Source organism: Pseudophryne corroboree, chromosome 2 (assembly GCF_028390025.1).
Source record: "Pseudophryne corroboree isolate aPseCor3 chromosome 2, aPseCor3.hap2, whole genome shotgun sequence".
Taxonomy (NCBI): domain Eukaryota; kingdom Metazoa; phylum Chordata; class Amphibia; order Anura; family Myobatrachidae; genus Pseudophryne; species Pseudophryne corroboree.
In genome coordinates this window covers 487,913,155-487,934,357 of record NC_086445.1, presented here as the reverse complement: position 1 = coordinate 487,934,357, position 21,203 = coordinate 487,913,155, and the positions used below count along the sequence as shown (strand labels likewise).

Below are 21,203 nucleotides of genomic sequence, written 5' to 3'. Positions count from 1 at the left end.
CATTTTCGGGTTTTCCGATGTCGATGTCATTCGTTTTTTTTGGCAGTGTTTTACGTGAGTGACTTGTAAAACACTGCCGACTTTAATACAATGAATCTCGGCCGGATCTGAGAGATCCGTGCTGGGCTTCATTGTGCACCTTGTTAAAAAAAAAAGACGACGTCTTTAATATGCTCTATGTTAGCAAAATATTATCCCTGTCTAGGGTATTATATTATCTGACAGGGTATCAGACCACGCTGCAGCAGCACTATTTATGCTGAGGCAATTGCAGGTCTCAGTATAGTACCTGAGTGTGTATATACAGACTTCAGGATAGCCTCCTGCTTTTTATCAGCAGGCTCCTTCAAAGTGGCCGTATCCCAAGACGGCAGTGCCACCTTTTTTGACAAACGTGTGAGCGCCTTATCCACCCTAGGGGATATCTCCCAACGTGACCTATCCTCTGGCGGGAAAGGGTACGCCAGCAGTAACTTTTTAGAAATTACCAGTTTCTTATCGGGGGAACCCACGCTCTTTACACGCTTCATTCACTCATCTGATGGGGGAACAAAACACTGGCTGCTTTTTCTCCCCAAACATAAAACCCCTGTTATGTGGTACTTGGGTTCATGTCAGAAATGTGTAACACATTTTTCATTGCCGAGATCATGCAACGGATGTTCCTAGTGGATTGTGTATATATCTCAACCTCGTCGACACTGGAGTCAGACTCCGTGTCGACATCTGTGTCTGCCATCTGAGGTAACGGGCGGTTTTTTTTTTTGAGCCCCATATGGCCTTTGAGACGCCTGGGCAGGCGTGGGCTGGGAAGCCGGCTGTCCCACAGCTGTTACGTCATCCAGCCTTTTATGTAAGGAGTTGACATTGTCGGTTAATACCTTCCACCTATCCATCCACTCTGGTGTCGGCCCCACAGGGGGTGACATCCCATTTATCGGCCTCTGCTCCGCCTCCACGTAACCTTCCTCATCCAACATGTCGACACAGCCGTACCGACACACCGCACACACACAGGGAATGCTCTGACGGAGGACAGGACCCCACAAAGTCCTTTGGGGAGACAGAGAGAGAGTATGCCAGCACACACCAGAGCGCTATATAATGCAGGGATTAACACTATAACTGAGTGATTTTCCCCCAATAGCTGCTTGTATACACATATTGCGCCTAAATTTAGTGCCCCCCCTCTCTTTTTAACTCTTTGAGCCTGAAAACTACAGGGGAGAGTCTGGGGAGCTGTCTTCCAGCTGCACTGTGAAGAAAAAATGGCGCCAGTGTGCTGAGGGAGATAGCCCCGCCCCTTTTTCGGTGGACTTTTCTCCCGCTTTTTTCATGGATTCTGGCAGGGGTAATTTATCACATATATAGCCCTGGGACTATATATTGTGATGATTTGCCAGCCAAGGTGTATTATATTGCCCTCAGGGCGCCCCCCCCCAGCGCCCTGCACCCATCAGTGACCGGAGTGTGAGGTGTGCATGAGGAGCAATGGCTGCAGTGCTGTGCGCTACCTTGTTGAAGACAGAAGTCTTCTGCTGCCGATTTTCCGGAACACTTCTTGCTTCTGGCTCTGTAAGGGGGCCGGCGGCGCGGGCCAGGACCGAACGATCGAGGTCGGGTCCTGTGTTCGATCCCTCTGGAGCTAATGGTGTCCAATAGCCTAAGAAGCCCAAGCTACCACCAGTTAGGTAGGTTCGCTTCTTCTCCCCTTAGTCCCTCGCTGCAGTGAGTCTGTTGCCAGCAGATCTCACTAAAAATAAAAAACCTAAAAGTATACTTTCTTTTCTAGGAGCTCAGGAGAGCCCCTAGTGTGCATCCAGCTTAGCCGGGCACAAGATTCTAATTGGGGTCTGGAGGAGGGTCATAGTAGGAGGAGCCAGTGCACACCAGGTAGTCCTAAAGCTTTCTTTAGTTGTGCCCAGTCTCCTGCAGAGCCGCTATTCCCCATGGTCCTTACGGAGTCCCAGCATCCACTTAAGACGTCAGAGAAATGTATATAACGTATGTAACTTTGATAGGGATAGTGGGCTCCATTGCAACTGCATTCCCTGCACTTATGGTAGCTACACCCTTGGGGACTTAATTATGAAAGAAAGAGGAAAGGGGAGAACATCTGTTTTAATATTATGTAACTTTAAGAGCAGGCATTAATTTTAGCAAAATGGATAATAGAACAGTATTACGACAATTACTCTGGTAGGTGATAACTCACAATGCATATAAAGGATAAATGTTTATGTGCCAAACCAAAGGTGCCCATACACCGAAAGATTTACTGTATCTTCCAATCTGGCTGGTTGGAACGAAAATCTGGTAATGGATGGGATCAAATGACAGTTGATCATTTGAGATGGTCAACTGTCATTTGCTCCCATCCATGCCATTTGCTCCCATCCATTACCAGATTTTCATTCCAACCAGCCAGATTGGAAGATATATCTTTAGGTGTATGGGCACCCTTAGGGTAAGATTGGAGAGCGATCAAGTACCAACCAATCAGCTCTTGCCATGTTACATGTTTGAAAAATTACAGTTAGGTACTGATTAGTTAGTACTTTATCTCTCTCCAAGCTTTGCTACATCTCCCCCTAACACATACTAAGAGCAGGGGGGAGGACACAATGTCTTTTTATGTAGAGATCAACTTCTGAAATTTTCCAGAGTTAACAAATGTGTATTGGTTTTAAAGAAAGATGAGGCTGAACCTGCTATATCCTTTTAGAACAGTGGTTTTCCAGCTCACCTGGCAGGTGCACATGTGCTGTTATTACTAACTGTCACATTTTAAAAAAGGAGACCTGGAAAACATGCACTGTTGGTAGCTTTTGAGGACCAGGGTTGGCTACCCCTCTCTTCGAACATATTAAAGAACATATTAACCTTTTTTTTCTAATAACTCTTGTTTTAACCACTTACCTGTTCATCCCCTGCCTGCAAGAGGAAATCCATTCTGAACATGTGCATAACGTATTTACTCCTGCTGCTCTAACTCACTGGGAATGATGTTGCACTCTGGGACGCATGTGTCAGAATCAAAAGTGTGAGGAGGAAAACTTGGTCCTCCCTTGAACACACTTTGACTGATCGCTGCTTGTGCAGAGATTAGCCGCAGCAGCCCCCCCCTCCCCTAACACACGCTTCACTGCGCTCTGCAGGATAAGAGGTGTCTGGATAGGAAATGCCATAGTTGAGGAGGCCACATAATTATATTGGGGGTGGGGCGTTATATATGGTGGATGGAAGGGTCTTGCCACTACAGGTCTATTACCACACTACCACTTAGGGTCAGGGGTGGCAAAAATGTCAGTGGGAACTATTGCCCCTGGGGGATCTATTAAGACTCAGGGGGGGTCGGTACAATTACAATGGAGATCTATGGTGGGATGAGAGACACCCTCGGGAACACTTGTTTTAAACAAAATCTTAATTCAAACAAATTAAAGACATTCTAAATTGAATTAACTACAATAAAGTAAATGTCAATTGAATTTGCGGGGAAAAAATTAGCTAGTTAAAAGGTTAAGGATAAGTTTGACCATGCACCACTGAAGCTAATGCAGGGGTCAAGATTTTACAATAATAAATGGATTATGTTTTATCTATTAGTATTAATGTTTACTGAGAGAGAGAGAGAGAGAGAGAGTCTAACATATTGGTGGTCTTCATCAGGGACCCTGCGAGGGAGTTTGGGCCCTCTGTCCTAATGTGATAAGAAGGAAGCAGACAGGTAAGGTGTAATTAGCAATCCAAGGTAGGTAAGGGTTAGCCAAGGTTGTAAGCAAGTGAGGTCACAGATATAAGGCACAAAACAGTAAGCAAGAAGGGTAGTCAGGACAACACAATATTGCTACAAACAGGAAAGCAGAACTATAGCACTGGAGACTAGGGATATGTTCCTAAAACTCTGGCAGCTACCTGCTTCCAGAGAGAAGCTTATATAGGCTGGTTTAGGAGTAGCTTTGGTGCACTGATCACATGTTCACAAGACTACCACACACCAACCCTATAGAGAAGGGCAGAATGCCTTCACAGGTATAGAGTATATGTGGCTATCTGCTGTGTGGCAAGTAATGTCAGAAAGCCAAGGCCAGGACCAGAAGGAGTTGAGCAGTCTCTGGTGCACTGCAAGGTCCAGAAAGAGAGATGTGAGCAACTGCCTGACAAGTGATCAGTGTTGCCGAATCTGGTAAGCACAGGCAGAGTTCTGGCATTTTGTGACAGCAGAAAAAACCATTGACGCTAGTCTGTAACAGTGAAGTGTGCCTTCTAAAATATCGAGAAGAACTAATTAAACATCCTTGGCTGATTGGTTTGCAGGAGGATACAAATTCAGCAAGGGTGGTTTCTGCAGCGGTATATAAATCCACGTTGATACGTAATTGCTGTGAGCAGTTAACATAATTATATAGAGAAAACAAAGTTGAGAGGGTCTTGCTCATTTGAGCCTACAATCTATAGGGATATGGGTGGACAAAATAGACAAGAGGGCAAGGACTGCAGATTACCAGGTGTACAGTAGTTGCGGTCATAGCACCCATGACTATTCGCGGGTGTAACTGAATTGATGTGACTAGTGTGCACGTATGAATAGTCGCACATCCGATCAATATGAAATAAATTATGCGATCGTGGGCACATATAGTCACTGCCGTGATGCATATTCACATATCGCAGCAACGATCAACCTGGCTACATGGTAGGTGGAGAGTGTGTAAGTTAGAATTAAAAAATGAGTTTTAAGAACATGCCTCAAAGCTGGATGAAAGTCAAACAGAGCCAGGGCTCACATTCCAGAGGTTAAGAGCAGTGCACCACTCAGAGGTCCAGAGCAGTGCAGGAGGAATCCTGAAAATGAGAATAGGAAGTGGTGATCAGGGAAGAGGTGATGTGTCAGGATCTGTGTTTGTTTTGGATTTGTGACAGTGGCCAAGGTGTTAGTAAAGCTGGAGGGTGTAAGGGGAAAACTAGGAAGTCTTAGCAAGTTCCTCTTCATAAAAAATATTTTTTATTGAATACAGGATATGATTAAGACACAGCAATAGTCTCTTTACCAGCAGGCCTGCACAACTGGTTACGCAGAGGTGTTGGAGTATCCAGAAGTATGCTGGCCGAATTCCTGTAGATAAACGTTGTATAATAGAACAAATGGTTCAACGGAAGGACCAGAAGAAAGGTGTAACTTGTCGCGAGTGAATCAGCTGACACAGGAGATGATAGCTAAGCAGGAGATGATTACCCACACTTAGGGGAGAAACTGGAAACACAGTCTTTAGGTTCAGATGGATGATAGAACTTGCCACTGGAACACAATATATACGTAGACTTCTCTGGCAGGGGTTGGCAGCAGGAAGCTTGTCGGAATCTGTAGTGCACCGAACAGGTGCAGGACTAGAATATAGTTATCCACTGCAACCGAAATAGACTTGTAATGTGGTATAACTGGAACAGGCTGAGACTTGTAGTTCATGGTATAAAGGAACAGAATAGGAAAAGCAGAACAGGCAGAGGCTTGTAGTGATACTTGTAGCACAATAGACAGGAACTGCAGAATGTGCTATCTTTCTGAATATACTGTATCATTATTACTGTATATTTGTCAAAATCTGCAAAATACATTGGGGGGGGGGGTAAACAATTAAGTTAATTTGACACAGGTTATTCGATTGCTGGCATTTTCGCCCATTTTTAATCCATTTCCGCCCGTTTAACCGTTTAACTATTTTTGTCAAATCGGCATGGGCGAAAATTGCACCAAACACGGGGGAAATCACCCACAAATTCACCAAAACACGTGTATTGGCGCTTGGTTTTCGCCAGTGCTGGATTTTTTGACCAGTCTAAAAAATGGCACGGGCATTGATTAGGTCAAACTTAAATTTGACTTAAAAACGGTCGAAAAAACGTCACTAATTGAATACCCCCCCATTGACTGCAGTATATAACTCATAGGCTACCTTAAGAAAATTATTTTCTCGCAGTGTTTGCAGAACTTACAGTACATCACGATCAGTGAACACCAGAATGTCAATGGATATCTATTCTGTGCTGCTTCTCCAGTGGTGTTGAGTTGTATTCTGTATTCTGAGAAAATCTCTATTCTGGATGAGGACTTAGGGCATGAATCTGATTTGCGCAGTATGGCACAGCCGCAGGGAAGCGGCAGTGCAACACCATACAACTAAAATGCAAATGCTACAGGAGGTGTCTGTAGGAAAAAGACGCCTCTTGCCAGCATTGACGATCCAAGTGCTGCACCTGAAGATGCAGCACTGGATCACCATCACAATTGTCGCAGCTCTCGTCCAGGTTGCATAAGCCGAGGCTTACTCAGACTGGATATCATAACTGGTCAGCCGGGTCCAGGAAGCGTATTTCCACTGATGTTCAAAACTGTATGGCCTGGAGATATGCTGACATGCCCTCCACTGACCTTTGCCTAGGTGAAAATACCCAGCTACTGTACAGTCCCGTTCCGCCTCTGCAACCCTATACAAATGCATATGACTGCATGTTTGTTTTGGAAAAACATACATCACCATGGGGCATACTATGCCAATTTATTTATTGGCCATCTCCTCCTTTACCAACTACCCAGCAGTGAACATAATACATTGCCATAGGGCATTCTTTGCTAATACCAAATCAGCAGGGCACATATGAATTGCCTTTACATTTAAACTATTATTACAAAAAAATTACGATTAATGAATCAAAGGGCTTCTTTTTGTTAGATTTCCAGTAAACTTGAATCCATCTTCACAACAGAGGAAGGAGATTAAAGATATTTTTGATTAAGCCCACATTTAGGGCTTCAAATAAACAAAACATTTTTTTTTTAGATTAATTTTTGTTGAAAGCATAAGATACATTGGTGTTAGTGTGTCCCTAGTGTTTACCAACACTTGGCTTCAAACAACGATTAGAGCAATATGTAGTAGTAGTGGATGCTATATTTGTCAAAACAACTCAATCTTTATTCTGATAAATGAAAAAAGACCTTGGATGGATTGCTTCAAAATAAAAAATACTACATACAATTTAAAGTTTTTAAATTACAAAATATACACATTATGTTCTTGTTGAAATCCAGGTGTTTCTTTATGGCTGGCATTCTGTTTCATCTTCACGAGGGCGCTTACGTCGGTTTATCTCAAATTTTGGTGAATTAGCTTTAACTTCAGCAGCTTGAATGTCACGAAAACCTTGGTGCTGTAATACATCCCAAATCACTGAGTAATACAATTCTGATTACAGGGCATGATTCTGAGTCACAAGTGCGTGCAAATTTGGATGCAACTAGCAATTTATCACAGTTAGCAAGTGCTGTAGTTAACAGGGCTAAATGTAATAGGGTGCAAGTATAATTGCGAGTAAAAACTTGCATCAACTTGCTGCGAGTATGATGTAAGTTTTTTTTTAGGGTAAGCTTGTACCTTGTAATGCGAGTTTCATTAAAAAGGATAGGTTTGTCATAATTCTGCACAGACAGATCAGTGTGTAAAAGTTCCTAAAGAGTTAAAAATCAGAATAAAAAATGGCGTGGGGTCCCCCCCAAAAGCATAACTAGCCCTGGGCTCTTTGAGCCCGCCCTGGTACAAATAAAACTGGGGAAAAAAAAAAAAAAAGAGTAAGATTCCCCTGTCTTTAGTGTACTAGTCCTTGATTCTTGGAGCCAGGCCTGGCTCTAAAAATAAGGGGAACAAAACAAGTAGGGGTCCCCCTTATTTTTAGATCAAGCACCAGGCTCCACCAGCAGGGGGGTAATGCCACAGCCAAGGGACACATTTGACGGGGTCCTGTCCTAAGCATTCATCCTCCCTAATTAGTGAAAGTTAGAAGTAATACTAGGGTCTATATTGTATTGGACATACTGAGAAGGCTGCTGGGACCTGTAGTCCTATTTTAAAAGACAGTATTACTTCTAACTTTTACTTAATTAATATCAACTCGGCACCTACCACACAGGGGTGCTCTGGATAGCCCGGGACTTCAACTCAGACATTAGGGGGAATAGTGTTGGAACCCCACGCCATTATTTCCCTCTAATTTGTAACTCTTTAAGATTTTTTACACATACAAGCCACCACTGATCTGTGCAGGCTTCTGTCAAACTTGCCTATATAAAGCAGGTCTATTACAGTATTTTGCGAGTTTTTTTTAAATTTTTTTTTTACTAGTTCTGTGTGAGTTAACGACTTGCACCCTATTACATTGTGTGAGTTATATGTTTTCATTGCGAACACATCTGAGTGCGAGTTTAGGCCTCTTACATGCATTTGAGGCAGAAACAACCTTTATCAAGTCTTAATAACAAACCCTATAGGAATTAAAACATAGAAGCTCTATATGGCTATAATGGATGGAATTCATACAGTATTTAATAGATTTCCTTTCTCAGAGTTCATTGAAAGATACTTGAACATTGTGGTATAGAAAGCTTCCACTGGACTGGAGTTGGCATTTTTGGTTAAAAAAAAAATTAAAGCTACGCCTTCTCAATAAACCCACAACCTGCCAGAAGACTTATTTTCTAAACAAAAGTCCAAAAGGAGTAAATTAAAGGCTTATCCGAGTGGTCTTTGGGGTTAATTCTGAGTTGATCGCAGCAGGAACTTTGTTAGCAGTTGGGCAAAACCATGTGCACTGCAGGGGGGGGCAGATATAACATGTGCAGAGAGAGTTAGATTTGGGTGGGGTGTGTTCAATCTGCAATCTAAATTGCAGTGTAAAAATAAAGCAGACAGTATTTACCCTGCACAGAAACAAAATAACCCACCCAAATCTAACTCTCTCTGCACATGTTAAATTTGCCTCCCCTGCAGTGCACATGGTTTTGCCCAACTGCTAAAAAATTTATCAGCTATAACTGGCCTAACTGGTCACAAAATTGTAATTTATGAACAGTCTGTCTGCAAGCTGTAAGTTCACTCTAGGTAAAAGATCCAGCCTCTTGGCAAGAACTCCCATCATTGCCTTGTATCAAAAAGTGCCCACAAGAAAAAATAGGATTTTGGTACTTACCAGATAAATCCTTTTCTTTGAATCCATAGGGGGCACTGGAGTACTCTTGGGATATGGACGGTGTTAGCAAGGACAGGCACAAAATATTTAAATTTCAGTAACTCTCCTCCCTTCCATACTCCCAGAATACCTCAGTGTTTTTTCCTGAGGCGAACAGGAGCGATAGAGAGAATGAACAATGGAGAATTACCTATAACATTATAACATGACGGACAACAATAAAGTTGACACATAACGTAACTGACAACTAAACAGTTGACACCATAACCGATAAATCGGTGAGAACGTGTTACCATAAGACCCACTGAACTTATCACAAACCAGGTAAAACTGCTCTGGTTGGGCGTCCAGTGCCCCCTATGGATTCAAAGAAAAGGATTTACCTGTTAAGTACCAAAATCCTATTTTCTTTTTCATCCACTAGGGGTCACTGGAGTACTCTTGGGACGTACCAAAGCTTCCCTCGTGGGCGGGAGAGCTGTTTGGCACCTGTAACACTAGGCGGCCAAAGCTAGACGCTGATGCCGCAAACGAATCAAACTTGTAAAAGCGCACAAACGTGTGCACTGATGACCATGTAGCCGCACGGCAAAGCTGCGTCGTAGAAGCCCCACGACCAGCTGCCCATGAAGTTCCCACAGAACGTGTGGAATGAGCTGTTACTGATGTAGGCGGCTATAACCTAACATGAAGGTAAGCCTGACGTATGGTCAGTTTAATCCATCTGGATAAGGTTTGCTTAGAAGCTGGCCAACCCATCTTGGCAGACACATAGAGAACAAACAACGTATCCTCTTACGAACTGTAGACGTTCGGGATACATAAACGCGTAGTGCGCGTACCACATCCAAAGTTCCAGAATCTTCTGTTAACACAGGAACTACTATTGGTTGATTGATGTGAAAAGATGACACTACCTTTGGCAAGAAAGCGGGATTCGTCCGCAGTTCCGATCTGTCATCATGAAACACCAACTACGGTGGCTTGCATGACAAGGCACCCAAATCTGAAACACGCCTTGCCGAAGCTAAGGCTAGGAGAAAAATTGTTTCCCAAGTGAGAAACTTAATAACCACTTGTTGTAAGGGTTCAAAATATGAAGACTGTAAAAAAGAATCTAAACCAGAATCAAGTCCCATGGCGCTGTAGGTGGAATGAATGGAGGCTGTACTCTGAGGACACCTTGCAGAAAAGTGTGTACCGACGGCAATAGAGCCAATCGTCTTTGAAAGTAAATTGACAAAGCAGATACCTGCACCTTTAGTGTAGATAAACCCAGTCCTCCATCTAACCCCGTCTGTAGAAATAACAAAAGTCGGGATAACTTGAAAAATGATGTCGGAAACTTCCGAGCTTCACACCAACCTATATAGGCACGCCAAATTCTGTAATAATGAGCTGCCGTAACTGGCTTCCTAGCACGTAACATGGTTGGTATAACCGATTCTAGAATGCCCTCTCTTCTTAAGAGGGCGGTCTCAACAGCCACCCCGTCAAACGCAGCCGCGCTAAATCGGGTAACAGGTCCGGACATAACGGGAGCGGCCAAGGATCGTCTGCGAGTAGTCCGCGGAGATCCGAGAACCAAGCTCTCCGAGGCCGATGAGGCGCCACTAGTATGACTGTGGCGGACTCTCTTTTGATCCGTTGTAGCAACAGAGGGAGCAGCGGAAACGGTGGAAACAGATACACGAGGCTGTATGGCCACGCGATTGTGAGAGCATCCATAGCCACTGCCTTTGGATCTCGCGTTCTGGACACATACTGGGGCGTTTGGTGATTGTGGCGAGATGCCATCAGGACCACTTGAGGGTAACCCCACGTCTGGACCAACATGTGAAACACTTCTGGATTTAATGACCATTCTCCTGGATGAAAATCCCGGCGGCTTAGATAATCCGCCTTTCAGTTGTCCACTCCCGGAATGAACACTGCCGACAATATCACTTGGTGATGCTCGGCCCAATTGAGGATTCGAGCTACTTCCCGCATGGCCATGCGGCTTCTCGTTCCTCCTTGTTTGTTGATGTATGCGACCGCCGTCGCGTTGTCTGACTGCACTTGGACAGTCTGAGACCGAAGCATGTGCACTGCTTGGCATAGCGCATTGTAAATTACCTGGAGTTCCAGGACATTTAGAGACAGCAATCTTTCGTGATCTGCCCAGAGACCCTGGAGCTGACAATTACTGACCGCAGGGACTCCATCTTGAATCTGTAGTAAGTGACGTACTGATTGAGATCCTTTAAGTTCAATATTGGTCTGACCGAGCCATCCGGCTTTGGTCCTACAAAAACTGGCTTAATAACCCTGACCTTGTTAGTGAATAGGGACTGGAAACAAACTGCTGAATCTAGCAGAGACTGAATTGCGATTTCCAGAACTCAGACATGGGCTGGGAGCACGTCATGCCCCAGGCTTCTTGGTGGCCCTAGCGTTGTAAACCATGTCCTCTACCACATCTACTAGGTGTGGTTGTTCCTCTACCACGGCCCCGAAAAAGGCTGAGGTCTCTAATTTAGAATTAAACAACTTCTTGCCAGCGGAAGGTAATGCTTTCAGAGAGCCAGTCGTGCCGAAACTAGTGACGCTGAAAAGCAAGAACTGACCTGACAGACGTCCGTAGTAGCTGTACATAAATACTCAGCAGCTTCACCGATGTGATCAGCAAGAAGTATAAGGTGGTCGACTTGCAGGCGGATCTGAGTTGTGTTATCAATATAATCACCGCCTTATGTACCCAAATTCCAACCAAACCAGGTCTAAGCAGCACCCCTGCTGCTGTATACATGGACTTTTAGCTTACGCTCTGACGGATCTTGAAGCGTAGTAGCAGTTGGTACTGGAATGGTTAATTTTTTTATTTTTGTGTGTGTAAGTTTTGACACAGACGAATCCACCATTGGCGGATTCTCCTATGTAGATGTCACAGACTCTGGAAACGGGTAACTAGACTTAAACCGTCGAGGTATAGAAACCCGTTCATGCGGATTCTGACATGCCTCTATTAACAGTCTGAAAACACACTAAAGATCTCTGTCGTTTAGTAAATACCACCTTATTATTTGTCAGCAGTTCTTCAGTGTCTGTAAAAATCAGAGACTGACGTACCGCCCTGATGAGATTATCAATGCCGGCTGTCAATATCCTCACTATCTGACTGCTGGTCCAATTCACCTTCCTCATGCTCATCCTGCGCAGTCGCCAGGATGCCATATAGCAGAAACTGGGAAAGTATAAGCAAATGAGGACTATCTTTGTGACCCGAACTAGACTGGGATCTGTGCAAAGACGGAGACCTGTTCTGAGACCCTCTGGTATCTCTTGTGGTCTCACCCGAGCCTCAATTCTTGCCATGTGTATCTCTTGTCGAGCAGCGTCCATTTTGTGAGGCAACACACACTGACAGACATTGCAGTTACACTGCATCTTTGTTTTTTCTGGTGCCTTATTCATTATGTTGTACGGCTGAAGGCAGTGCACGTGATCCAAAAGTCCTACCAACACCCCTACGCCATCCGGTGGAGTATTGTTGTAGGACAGCCCTTTCTGGAAGAAGAAACAGGAAGTATGGTTAAAATGGCTTCCAGCCATGTGCTTACATTGTATAACATAGCATACTAGGTTATAAAGACGTGCCCTTAAAACCATGGGGGTTATTCCGAGTTGTTCGCTCGTTATATTTTTCTCGCAACGGAGCGATTAGTCGCTAATGCGCATGCGCAATGTTCGCAGTGCGACTGCGCCAAGTAAATTTGCTATGAAGATTGGTATTTTACTCACGGCATTACAAGGTTTTTTCTTTGTTCTGGTGATCGTAGTGTGATTGACAGGAAGTGGGTGTTTCTGGGCGGAAACTGGCCGTTTTATGGGTGTGTGCGAAAAAACGCTACCGTTTCTAGGAAAAACGCGGGAGTGGCTGGGGAAACGGAGGAGTGTCTGGGCGAACGCTGGGTGTGTTTGTGACGTCAAACCAGGAACGAAACGGACTGAACTGATCGCAGTTGCCGAGTAAGTGTGGAGCTACTCAGAAACTGCTATGAAGTGTCTATTCGCAATTTTGCTAATCTTTCGCTCGCAATTTTGATAAGCTAAGATTCACTCCCAGTAGGCGGCGGCTTAGCGTGTGCAAAGCTGCTAAAAGCAGCTTGCGAGCGAACAACTCGGAATGAGGGCCAATGCCCTTAACTCTCAATATAATGCAGCCTTTCTCAATATAAAGCAGCCTTTCTGAATATAAAGAAGCCTTTCTGAATATAAAGCAGCCTTTCTCAATATAAAGCAGCCTTTCACAATATAATGCAGCATTTCACAATATAATGCAGCCTTTCACAATACAAATCAGCCTTTCTCAATATAAAGCAGCCTTTCTCAATATAATGCAGCATTTCACAATATAATGCAGCCTTTCTCAATATAAAGCAGCATTTCACAATAGAATGCAGCCTTTCTCAATTAAAGCACATATTTAATAATTTATAATCTAGGCTTAACAGCCTGTCTAGTGCTGCTGCTGTGGGCATTATGTCCCCCCCCTTCAGCTGCGCTGCATGTAAAGGGGACAGACCGCGGCAGCCCTGAGCGCTGTCCACGGTCTGAGTGAGGGCTGAGCCGCCGCAACTCTCCCCCTCCCCCAGCGTGAGCTCCCGTACTGTGTAACGGGTGCTCTGTAATATTGGGGAGCGGTGTGGAGCGTATTAGCGGGCGGCGGCGGCGGGAAAAGGTATCATCTCGCTGGCTCCCCTCTGCGCCGGATTCTGACACTGGCCGGCGGGTCTGGAGCGGCGGCTAGAGCGGGCGCTAGGGAGCCTGTGACAAGTGGCAGGCAGCAGGGGATTAGCGGCCGGCGGCGGGCAACAGCTATGGCGGCGATCAGTCCCCACACACGGCGGGGCGGCAGCGTGAGCTGACCGCCCCGGTCATAAATACCTGCGATCCTGTGTTGTGATGGGGCTTTGTAGCTGACCTGTGCTCTTGGGCTCTGACGGGGCTTCTCCAGCAAGCTCTGTCCAGTCCTTTCTGTAGCCTCAGCTGAAGTTAGAAGAGCTGCTTGTGGCTGTGAGGCCCGACACGCCAAGAGCTGCACGCAGCAGCTTCTGTAATCCCGGACCCATAGCTTTTGTGTAAACTGGGAAGGAATTATAATCAGAAAAAAGTATAAAAAATAAAAACAAAAATATCTAAAAGTAAAATATGTATGTCCCCCCCTGGAGGTCCACACTTTGTGCTCCTATCCATGTGAGCACCGAAAAAACACTGAGGTATTCTGGGAGTATGGAAGGGAGGAGAGTTACTGAAATTTAAATATTCAGTGCCTGTCCTTGCTAACACCGTCCATATACCAAGAGTACTCCAGTGAGCCCTAGTGGATGAAAAAGAAACATCCACTGGGTGTTAAGATACATTTCTTGTAGCCGAGAATTCATCCAGCCAATCAGCTCCTAACTGCCATGTCACAGGCTGTGTTTGAAAATGACAGTTAGGAGCTGATTGGCTGGTACTTTATCTCCGTCCACTTTATCTCCATTCAATGCTTAGTAAATAGACCCCTGAGTTATTTCTTGCACATGGGCCTGAATGACTGTCACTGCACCAGACCTCAGTAAGCAGTTATTTACAATATGATCTTAGTGAACACCCTCTGCATTGTGGAAAAGATAAATTATAGAACCTAAATTGAAAATTATGGGACTGAAACACAAAGCTGTTCATTCCAATTGGGTATATGCAATAATGCTTCCTTGATGTCTATAGACACCTTAAAATTGTCTTGTTTTATATTGTGACAAACAACAATACTCTTTACTGAATCTGCACACCTGAGGCTGAACATTTCAGGGACTTCAGATTTAATTTAGCCCAAAATGATAAATCTGAATTTTATGCGCAGAAGAGATTTAAAGCCTAGTCCATTCCGCTTTCCTAACGGTAGAATGAAAATCCCTGAGGATATCAAATACCGAATGACTCCCTTTTGGTCAACCCTTTTTGTCACATGTCCACGAAGGTTAGCGTTGAAAAACCATCAGTATGGGGACTTTAAAAGATCTATGATGTCTTCTCGATGTAAAATTTCTCCGACCCAGGTGGAAAGGAACCACCGGTACCAGAGGAAAAGCAGACAGGCTCCAATAACAGGAATCCTGGTGAGCATCCTGACAGTAATGCAGAGTTTACCTAAGGGAAGCCAGATGCCTAGCTGACCAAGGGGTATATTTACTAAAATTTCGTGTTTGTCCGATTTGTGTTTTTTTTTCTAAGTCCCAACACGGGAATTTACCAAGCACAAATCTCGGCAGTGTTTGGGCTATTCGTAATGGTTTTCAAGGCTCAGAAATACGAATGAATAGACCATCGGTCAAACGCGGCTGTTTGTTCATACAACACGGGAATTTACTATTAATTCGTATTTGGGTGTTAGTCTCTGAATGCTCAAGTGCGGGTGTATTTTTTTGCGATTCATTTAAAAAAGCATAAAAAAAAAATAGACCTGCTTTTTCCAAGCGAGTTTGGATAATCATGCACGGATCAGTGAGATCTGCGCATGGTTATCTATGGGAAAGGGTCTCTTTAGTGTAAAAACTGGAAATAAAATTGCGTGGGGTCCCCCTCCTAAGCATAACCAGCCTCGGGCTCTTTGAGCCGGTCCTGGTTGTAAAAATACAGGGGAAAAATTGACAGGGGATCCCCCATATTTGAAAACCAGCACCGGGCTCTGCGCCTGTTCCTGGTGTAAAAAATATGGGGGACAAAAGACGTAGGGGTCCCCCGTATTTTTCACACCAGCAATGGGCTCCACTAGTCAGAGAGATAATGCCACAGCCGGGGGACCCTTTTATATTGGTCCCTGCGGCCCTGGCATTAAATCACCAACTAGTCACCCCTGGCCGGGGTACCCTGGAGGAGTGGGGACCCCTTAAATCAAGGGTTCCCCCCCTCCAGCCACCCAAGGGCCAGGGGTGAAGCCAGAGGCTGTCCCCCCCATCCAAGGGCAGCAGATGGGGGCTAATAGCCATAGTGTAAAAAAAAAAGAATATTGTGTTTTTGTAGCAGAACTACAAGTCCCAGCATGCGGGGGGGGGGGGGGGGGGGGGAACGGGCCAGCTGGTACATGTAGTTCTACTAAAAAAAAATACCCCAAAAAAATACAATGCACACACCGTGATAGTACAATTTTATTACATACATGCACACTTACATTCATACATACTTACCTATGTTGACACGAAGAGTCGGTCCTCTTCTCCAGTAGAATCCAGGGGTACCTATAAATAAAAATTATACTCACAAAAAATCCTGTGTAGATCGGTCCTCTTCTTTAAGTTTGTAATCCAGGGACTTGGCAAAATAAAAAAAACGGGTTACCCGGACCACGCACTGAAAGAGGATCCATGTTTACACATGGATCCCCTTTCCCCGACTGTCGGGACCCCCCATGACTCCTGTCAAAGAGGGTCCCTTCAGCCAATCAGGGAACGCCACGTCATGGCACTCTCCTGATTGGCTGTGTGCGCCTGAACTGTCAGTCAGGCTGCGCACTGAAGATACAATGCAGCGCATAGGCGCTCCATTGTATCCAATGGTGGGAACTTTGCGGTCAGCGAGGTTAAGTGGGGTCACTCTTGTGGTTGGCCCTACTTAACCTCGCGGTCTACCGCAGACCGCAAAGTTCCCACCAGTGGATACAATGGAGCGCTGGCGGGACCCCCCCATGACTCCTGTCAAAGAGGGTCCCTTCAGCCAATCAGGGAACGCCACGTCATGGCACTCTCCTGATTGGCTGTGTGCGCCTGAACTGTCAGTCAGGCTGCGCACTGAAGATACAATGCAGCGCATAGGCGCTACATTGTATCCAATGGTGGGAACTTTGCGGACCCCTACGTCTTTTGTCCCCCGTACTTTTTACACCAGGACCAGAGCCCGGTGCTGGTTGTTCAAATATGGGGGATCCCCTGTCAATTTCCCCCCTGTATTTTTACAACCAGGACCGGCTCAAAGAGCCCGAGGCTGGTTATGCTTAGGAGGGGGAACCCCACGCAATTTTTTTTTCCAGTTTTTAACCCATTCTGCACTGCTCACAATACACACAATGAAGCCCTGCACGGATCTCACAGATCCGGCCGGGATTCACTGTGTTTTGTCAGGCAGTGTTTTGCTAATCACTCCCGTAAAACACTGCCTGACATTACGAATCACATCAACATCGGAAAATACGAATGTGGAAAACTCGGCAGCTTAGTAAATGACCGTATCAGGATTCAGAAAGTTGCAGTAAAATGCACCCGATATCATTTGAGATCAAACACCCTTAAAAACGTCAAAAACACGAATATTAGTAAATATACCCCCAAGTCTGCTTCGCTCTCTGCTGATCTCCCTGGGAAAAGTGGACGGCCCTCTGAAATGACTCCAACATCTTCCTACAGTACAAAACCTAAGGCCCTTAGGAATAGGTGCATTGATGGGAAGAAACTAAAACTTTCCATTAGGGGCAAGGCTAATAATCTATCTAAACGTTGGCTGACTGAGACACACTGAGGTAAAAGATGAAATTCTAGAGTTCAGACTCGATATCCTTCATTACAGACTCTAAGACAGATGCATGAAGTGCTGGAGGCTGAATCCGAGCACCAATGAGCCCAGCATCCAGGGCTGCATCTCCAAGGATATACTCAGCCATGGAGAGCGTACCTGAAATAGACCTATTTACCTGCAAAGCCCTGCCTTATTAAAATTGTGAAAAACAATCACATTTTATGTACCACACTCTGATGGGCTGAAGTAAAGTCTCTGTGTGCTTGCTTCCTGCACTTGGCAAGAACTATTTGTTATGTCCCCCACTTTAATACATTAATGTAATATACAGATAGGTAACACATATATATCTATGCAGGGCTGCAGAGAACTCAGCTTTAGATGTTGCTGCTATGTACAGTTTTATAGATACAGTATACTAAGATATGGTATACAGAATAATGGTTACCGTAATCTTAAATTGTACTGTGGCTTCTTTCTGACTTGGCGACTTGTATAGTGTTGCAAACCTGTAATCATAAAAATATTACTTATTATATTAATAGTATATTAATATTATTAATATATTAATATTATATTAATATATTAATTAACTATTAATTAGTATATTAATTAGTATATAATAGTATATTAATAGGTAGCAAAAACTCAATACAGGTGCGCAATAAAACCCCAAAATGCAGCTAGAATTGTGCAGAATGAGTAGACATCCAAATACTCAGAAACTAGAAAAAGACAAAAGTTACACACTCTGTAAGCGCACCACAGTTAACCATACAAAGGTGTACCAATGCGATGCATTCAATATCCCGGTTGTCGGGATCCTGCTTAACGTGTTTCAGACGCAATCGTCCTTCACCAGAAGATGATGAAGACGCTTCTGATGAAGGACGATTGATTGTGTTTAAAACGCGTTAAGCATGGCTCTGCTATTTGGATTTCCCTTGGAATTGCTGTCAGCCACTGGAGTAACGCTGGGTAGATATCACTTTCTGGAACTGAGACCTACTTACCCTGATGACATCTGGGGACTCCAGGACCACTCCAGACTGTTGCTGCTTTGCCTTATGGGAAACATTGTTCATGCTGTTTTATCATCTTTATTGTAAGTGCAAATCTGTTATTAAAACCTTTTATGGAAAGGATAACCCACACTATTTGTGTCTATCTTCTGTGTGGGATGCAGTCAATTTACCTACAATGAAAATCCCGACAAGGTAAAAATACCAACAACCATTGACCGACGGTCAAATTCCCGGCACTTAAAATCCCGACAAGGTCAAAATACCGACATTTAAAATGTTGACAGGTCAAAAAGTCGATATGAGTTTTTCATGATTTTATTCATTGAAACCGACTTGTTCATACTTTACCATCCCAGTGGACCTGGAGGGGGAATATAATAGTGGCCAAAGCATGGCGAGCACAGTGAGCAATGCGAGGGGACGCGGTACACTTATACGGTGTCCATGTCGACATACACACCAAAAACAATGAAGACCCTGTGATGACTTTTTGACCTGTCGACATTTTAAATGTTGGGATTTTGACCGTGTCTGTATTTTAAATGTCGGTATCTTGACCTTGTCGGGATTCTGACCGTCAGGAGTTTGATTGTAGCTATTTCATACTAAACCCTTCTGTGTCCCCCTACATGTGTTACTGATAAGTGCATATGAGAAGGGAGTCACGTTCCACAGCACATCCTGTTGCTATCCAGATGACTGCTTATTCCTCCTAGATACAGGGATAAGTGTAAATTGTACTGTATGTGAATGGATATACAAGCCATTGCTGCTACATTGTAAGGACCTGTTATTGGTGACTTCATTTATTTTATTTATGTGTGTCACATTAGTACACCTTTGTATGGTTATCCCTGGTGCGCTTACAGTGTGCATATTTATAGTTTACAACAGAATGCTATTTTGGATATATTACTTTGAGAGTAGTTGACTCCTTGATTTGTACCCAACTGATTTTAAGAAAGGTCTGCATTTAAAACACAGTAAATTAGAATAGGAAGGTAAAAATATTTAAAAAAAATAAAAAATATTTACACTGCAATATGCCAATAACAATACAGAAAGCTATTAACTCATCAATAGACAGCTTCTAAACGAAGAAAACACATATAAACAGCATGCTAAAACAGGTACAGTTTCTGTAACCCAGTTCAATCTGTTCACCTCAGAAAAATTCAAGTCTAAAAACTATTCATACACAGACATTATGGGCACTATGTCGAGCAGTGAAAATATTAAATGCAAGTAAAAATCAGACCAAATTACCCAGTTTTTTGTTTTCCATATACAACCCTTGATAAAAACAGGTTTCAATACTGATGAAAAGGAGTTAAACGTTAAAATGAAGCAGCTTAAAAACAAAATTATTATAAAACATGTACAGTAGTTTCCAGCCAAATACATATTGTCAATTATAAATAGGTTAAATCCATATTGTTTTTACAGATTTAAAAACTGAGGAACATACAGTAACACAATTACATTTTAATGTACTTAGGGTACCATTATTATAAAGGCTGTACAGATTTTGCAGAAAAGCTGACAAAGTAGTAATTTTGTTTGGTTCATCCATCAAAATAACAACACTCATTATTTTTGATGAGACAATTTAGTGCTAATTATTATGTGTACGTGGCAGATGTTATCCACTGTGCAGCTGATAGGTAAGGTTTTTTTTTTTAAATATCATACACATGCTAACTAAGGAGTACTCAAGGTCAATTACGTGATAAGGAGAATAAAAAAAACATAGGTATTGATTAATTTTAATGATGAAAACAAAACAGATATACAGTTATAAGCTCCTGTAGGTAACAGGCTAGTGTTCCCTCAACAACCAGCCCATCCTAAAGTGCAGCATTAGAGTGGTGTGTCGCCAGGGCTGGTAAGAGGTAAGCCCCGCTATCTTGTGACTAACCAGAACACAGGAGCCACTCCAACTGGAAAATCAGGTTTCAGTCTTTCCGGGTTTCTCTTTAGGGGGAAATTAACGAAAGGACGATTTTGATCGATCTATAAAATCGATGAAAATAGAAGTTGTACTTCCAGAGGCAAAACACACATTTATTAATACTTAAATACTAATATAAAACAATAACCTGTTAGCAAATGTGTGTTTCAGCACCTGAAACCCATTATCGATTTTCAATGGATTAGAACTTTGGAACTAGGCCCCAATTTTACGTGGGTTATGCATAAGTTCAAAATCTGCTAAAGATACGTATGGCAAAACAACAGCAACAGAAAGATCAGAATTTTAAGAAATTGTCAAAAGTGAGTTTTAATAAGAGGGAAAATAAGAGTTATGGTAAAACTTACTGTACAGTACATTCGCTAACTCTTTTTCTTCGAGGTTCACAGCATTACCATAACTCTTATTTTCTTCTTCAGGGTTCATAGCCATCCAAGTTTGGAAAGAAAAAGGATTGGTCTAAAGGTGTGTAGACATGGTGAGATCCTTGCTATGCCCGATTTTCACTTGCGATTTCCCTTGAACTCTCTGGAGCCCAGATCGCACAGATGAGATATGGACTATGTGTGCTTACGATTTTGGCTTATCTGAGATTTTGGCTTATGTGAGATGTCATTGACATGTGAGATGAACTAGATAGTACACCG

At 43.5% G+C, this 21,203-nt stretch overlaps 1 protein-coding gene across 7 annotated transcripts in view; it reads right to left on the bottom strand.

Annotated features, from left to right (window-relative positions):
- Nucleotides 1-4,991: 4,991 nt before the first annotated feature.
- RAD51C (RAD51 paralog C) overlaps nucleotides 4,992-21,203 on the bottom strand; it is a 207,942-nt gene continuing 191,730 nt past the window's right edge. For 3 of the 7 annotated variants that reach the window (XM_063953901.1, XM_063953898.1, XM_063953899.1), the window contains 3 exons: nucleotides 18,008-18,068; nucleotides 13,954-14,152; nucleotides 7,096-7,212 (listed from right to left, as the gene is read on the bottom strand). In XM_063953901.1, the coding sequence (XP_063809971.1) occupies nucleotides 7,196-7,212; nucleotides 13,954-14,152; nucleotides 18,008-18,068 (277 nt within the window). In that variant the 3' untranslated portion in view covers nucleotides 7,096-7,195. Of the gene's footprint in view, nucleotides 7,213-13,953; nucleotides 14,153-18,007; nucleotides 18,069-20,502; nucleotides 20,598-21,203 lie in introns of those variants that run through there. The other 4 variants (XM_063953903.1, XM_063953900.1, XM_063953902.1 and 1 more) reach the window with 3 other exon arrangements.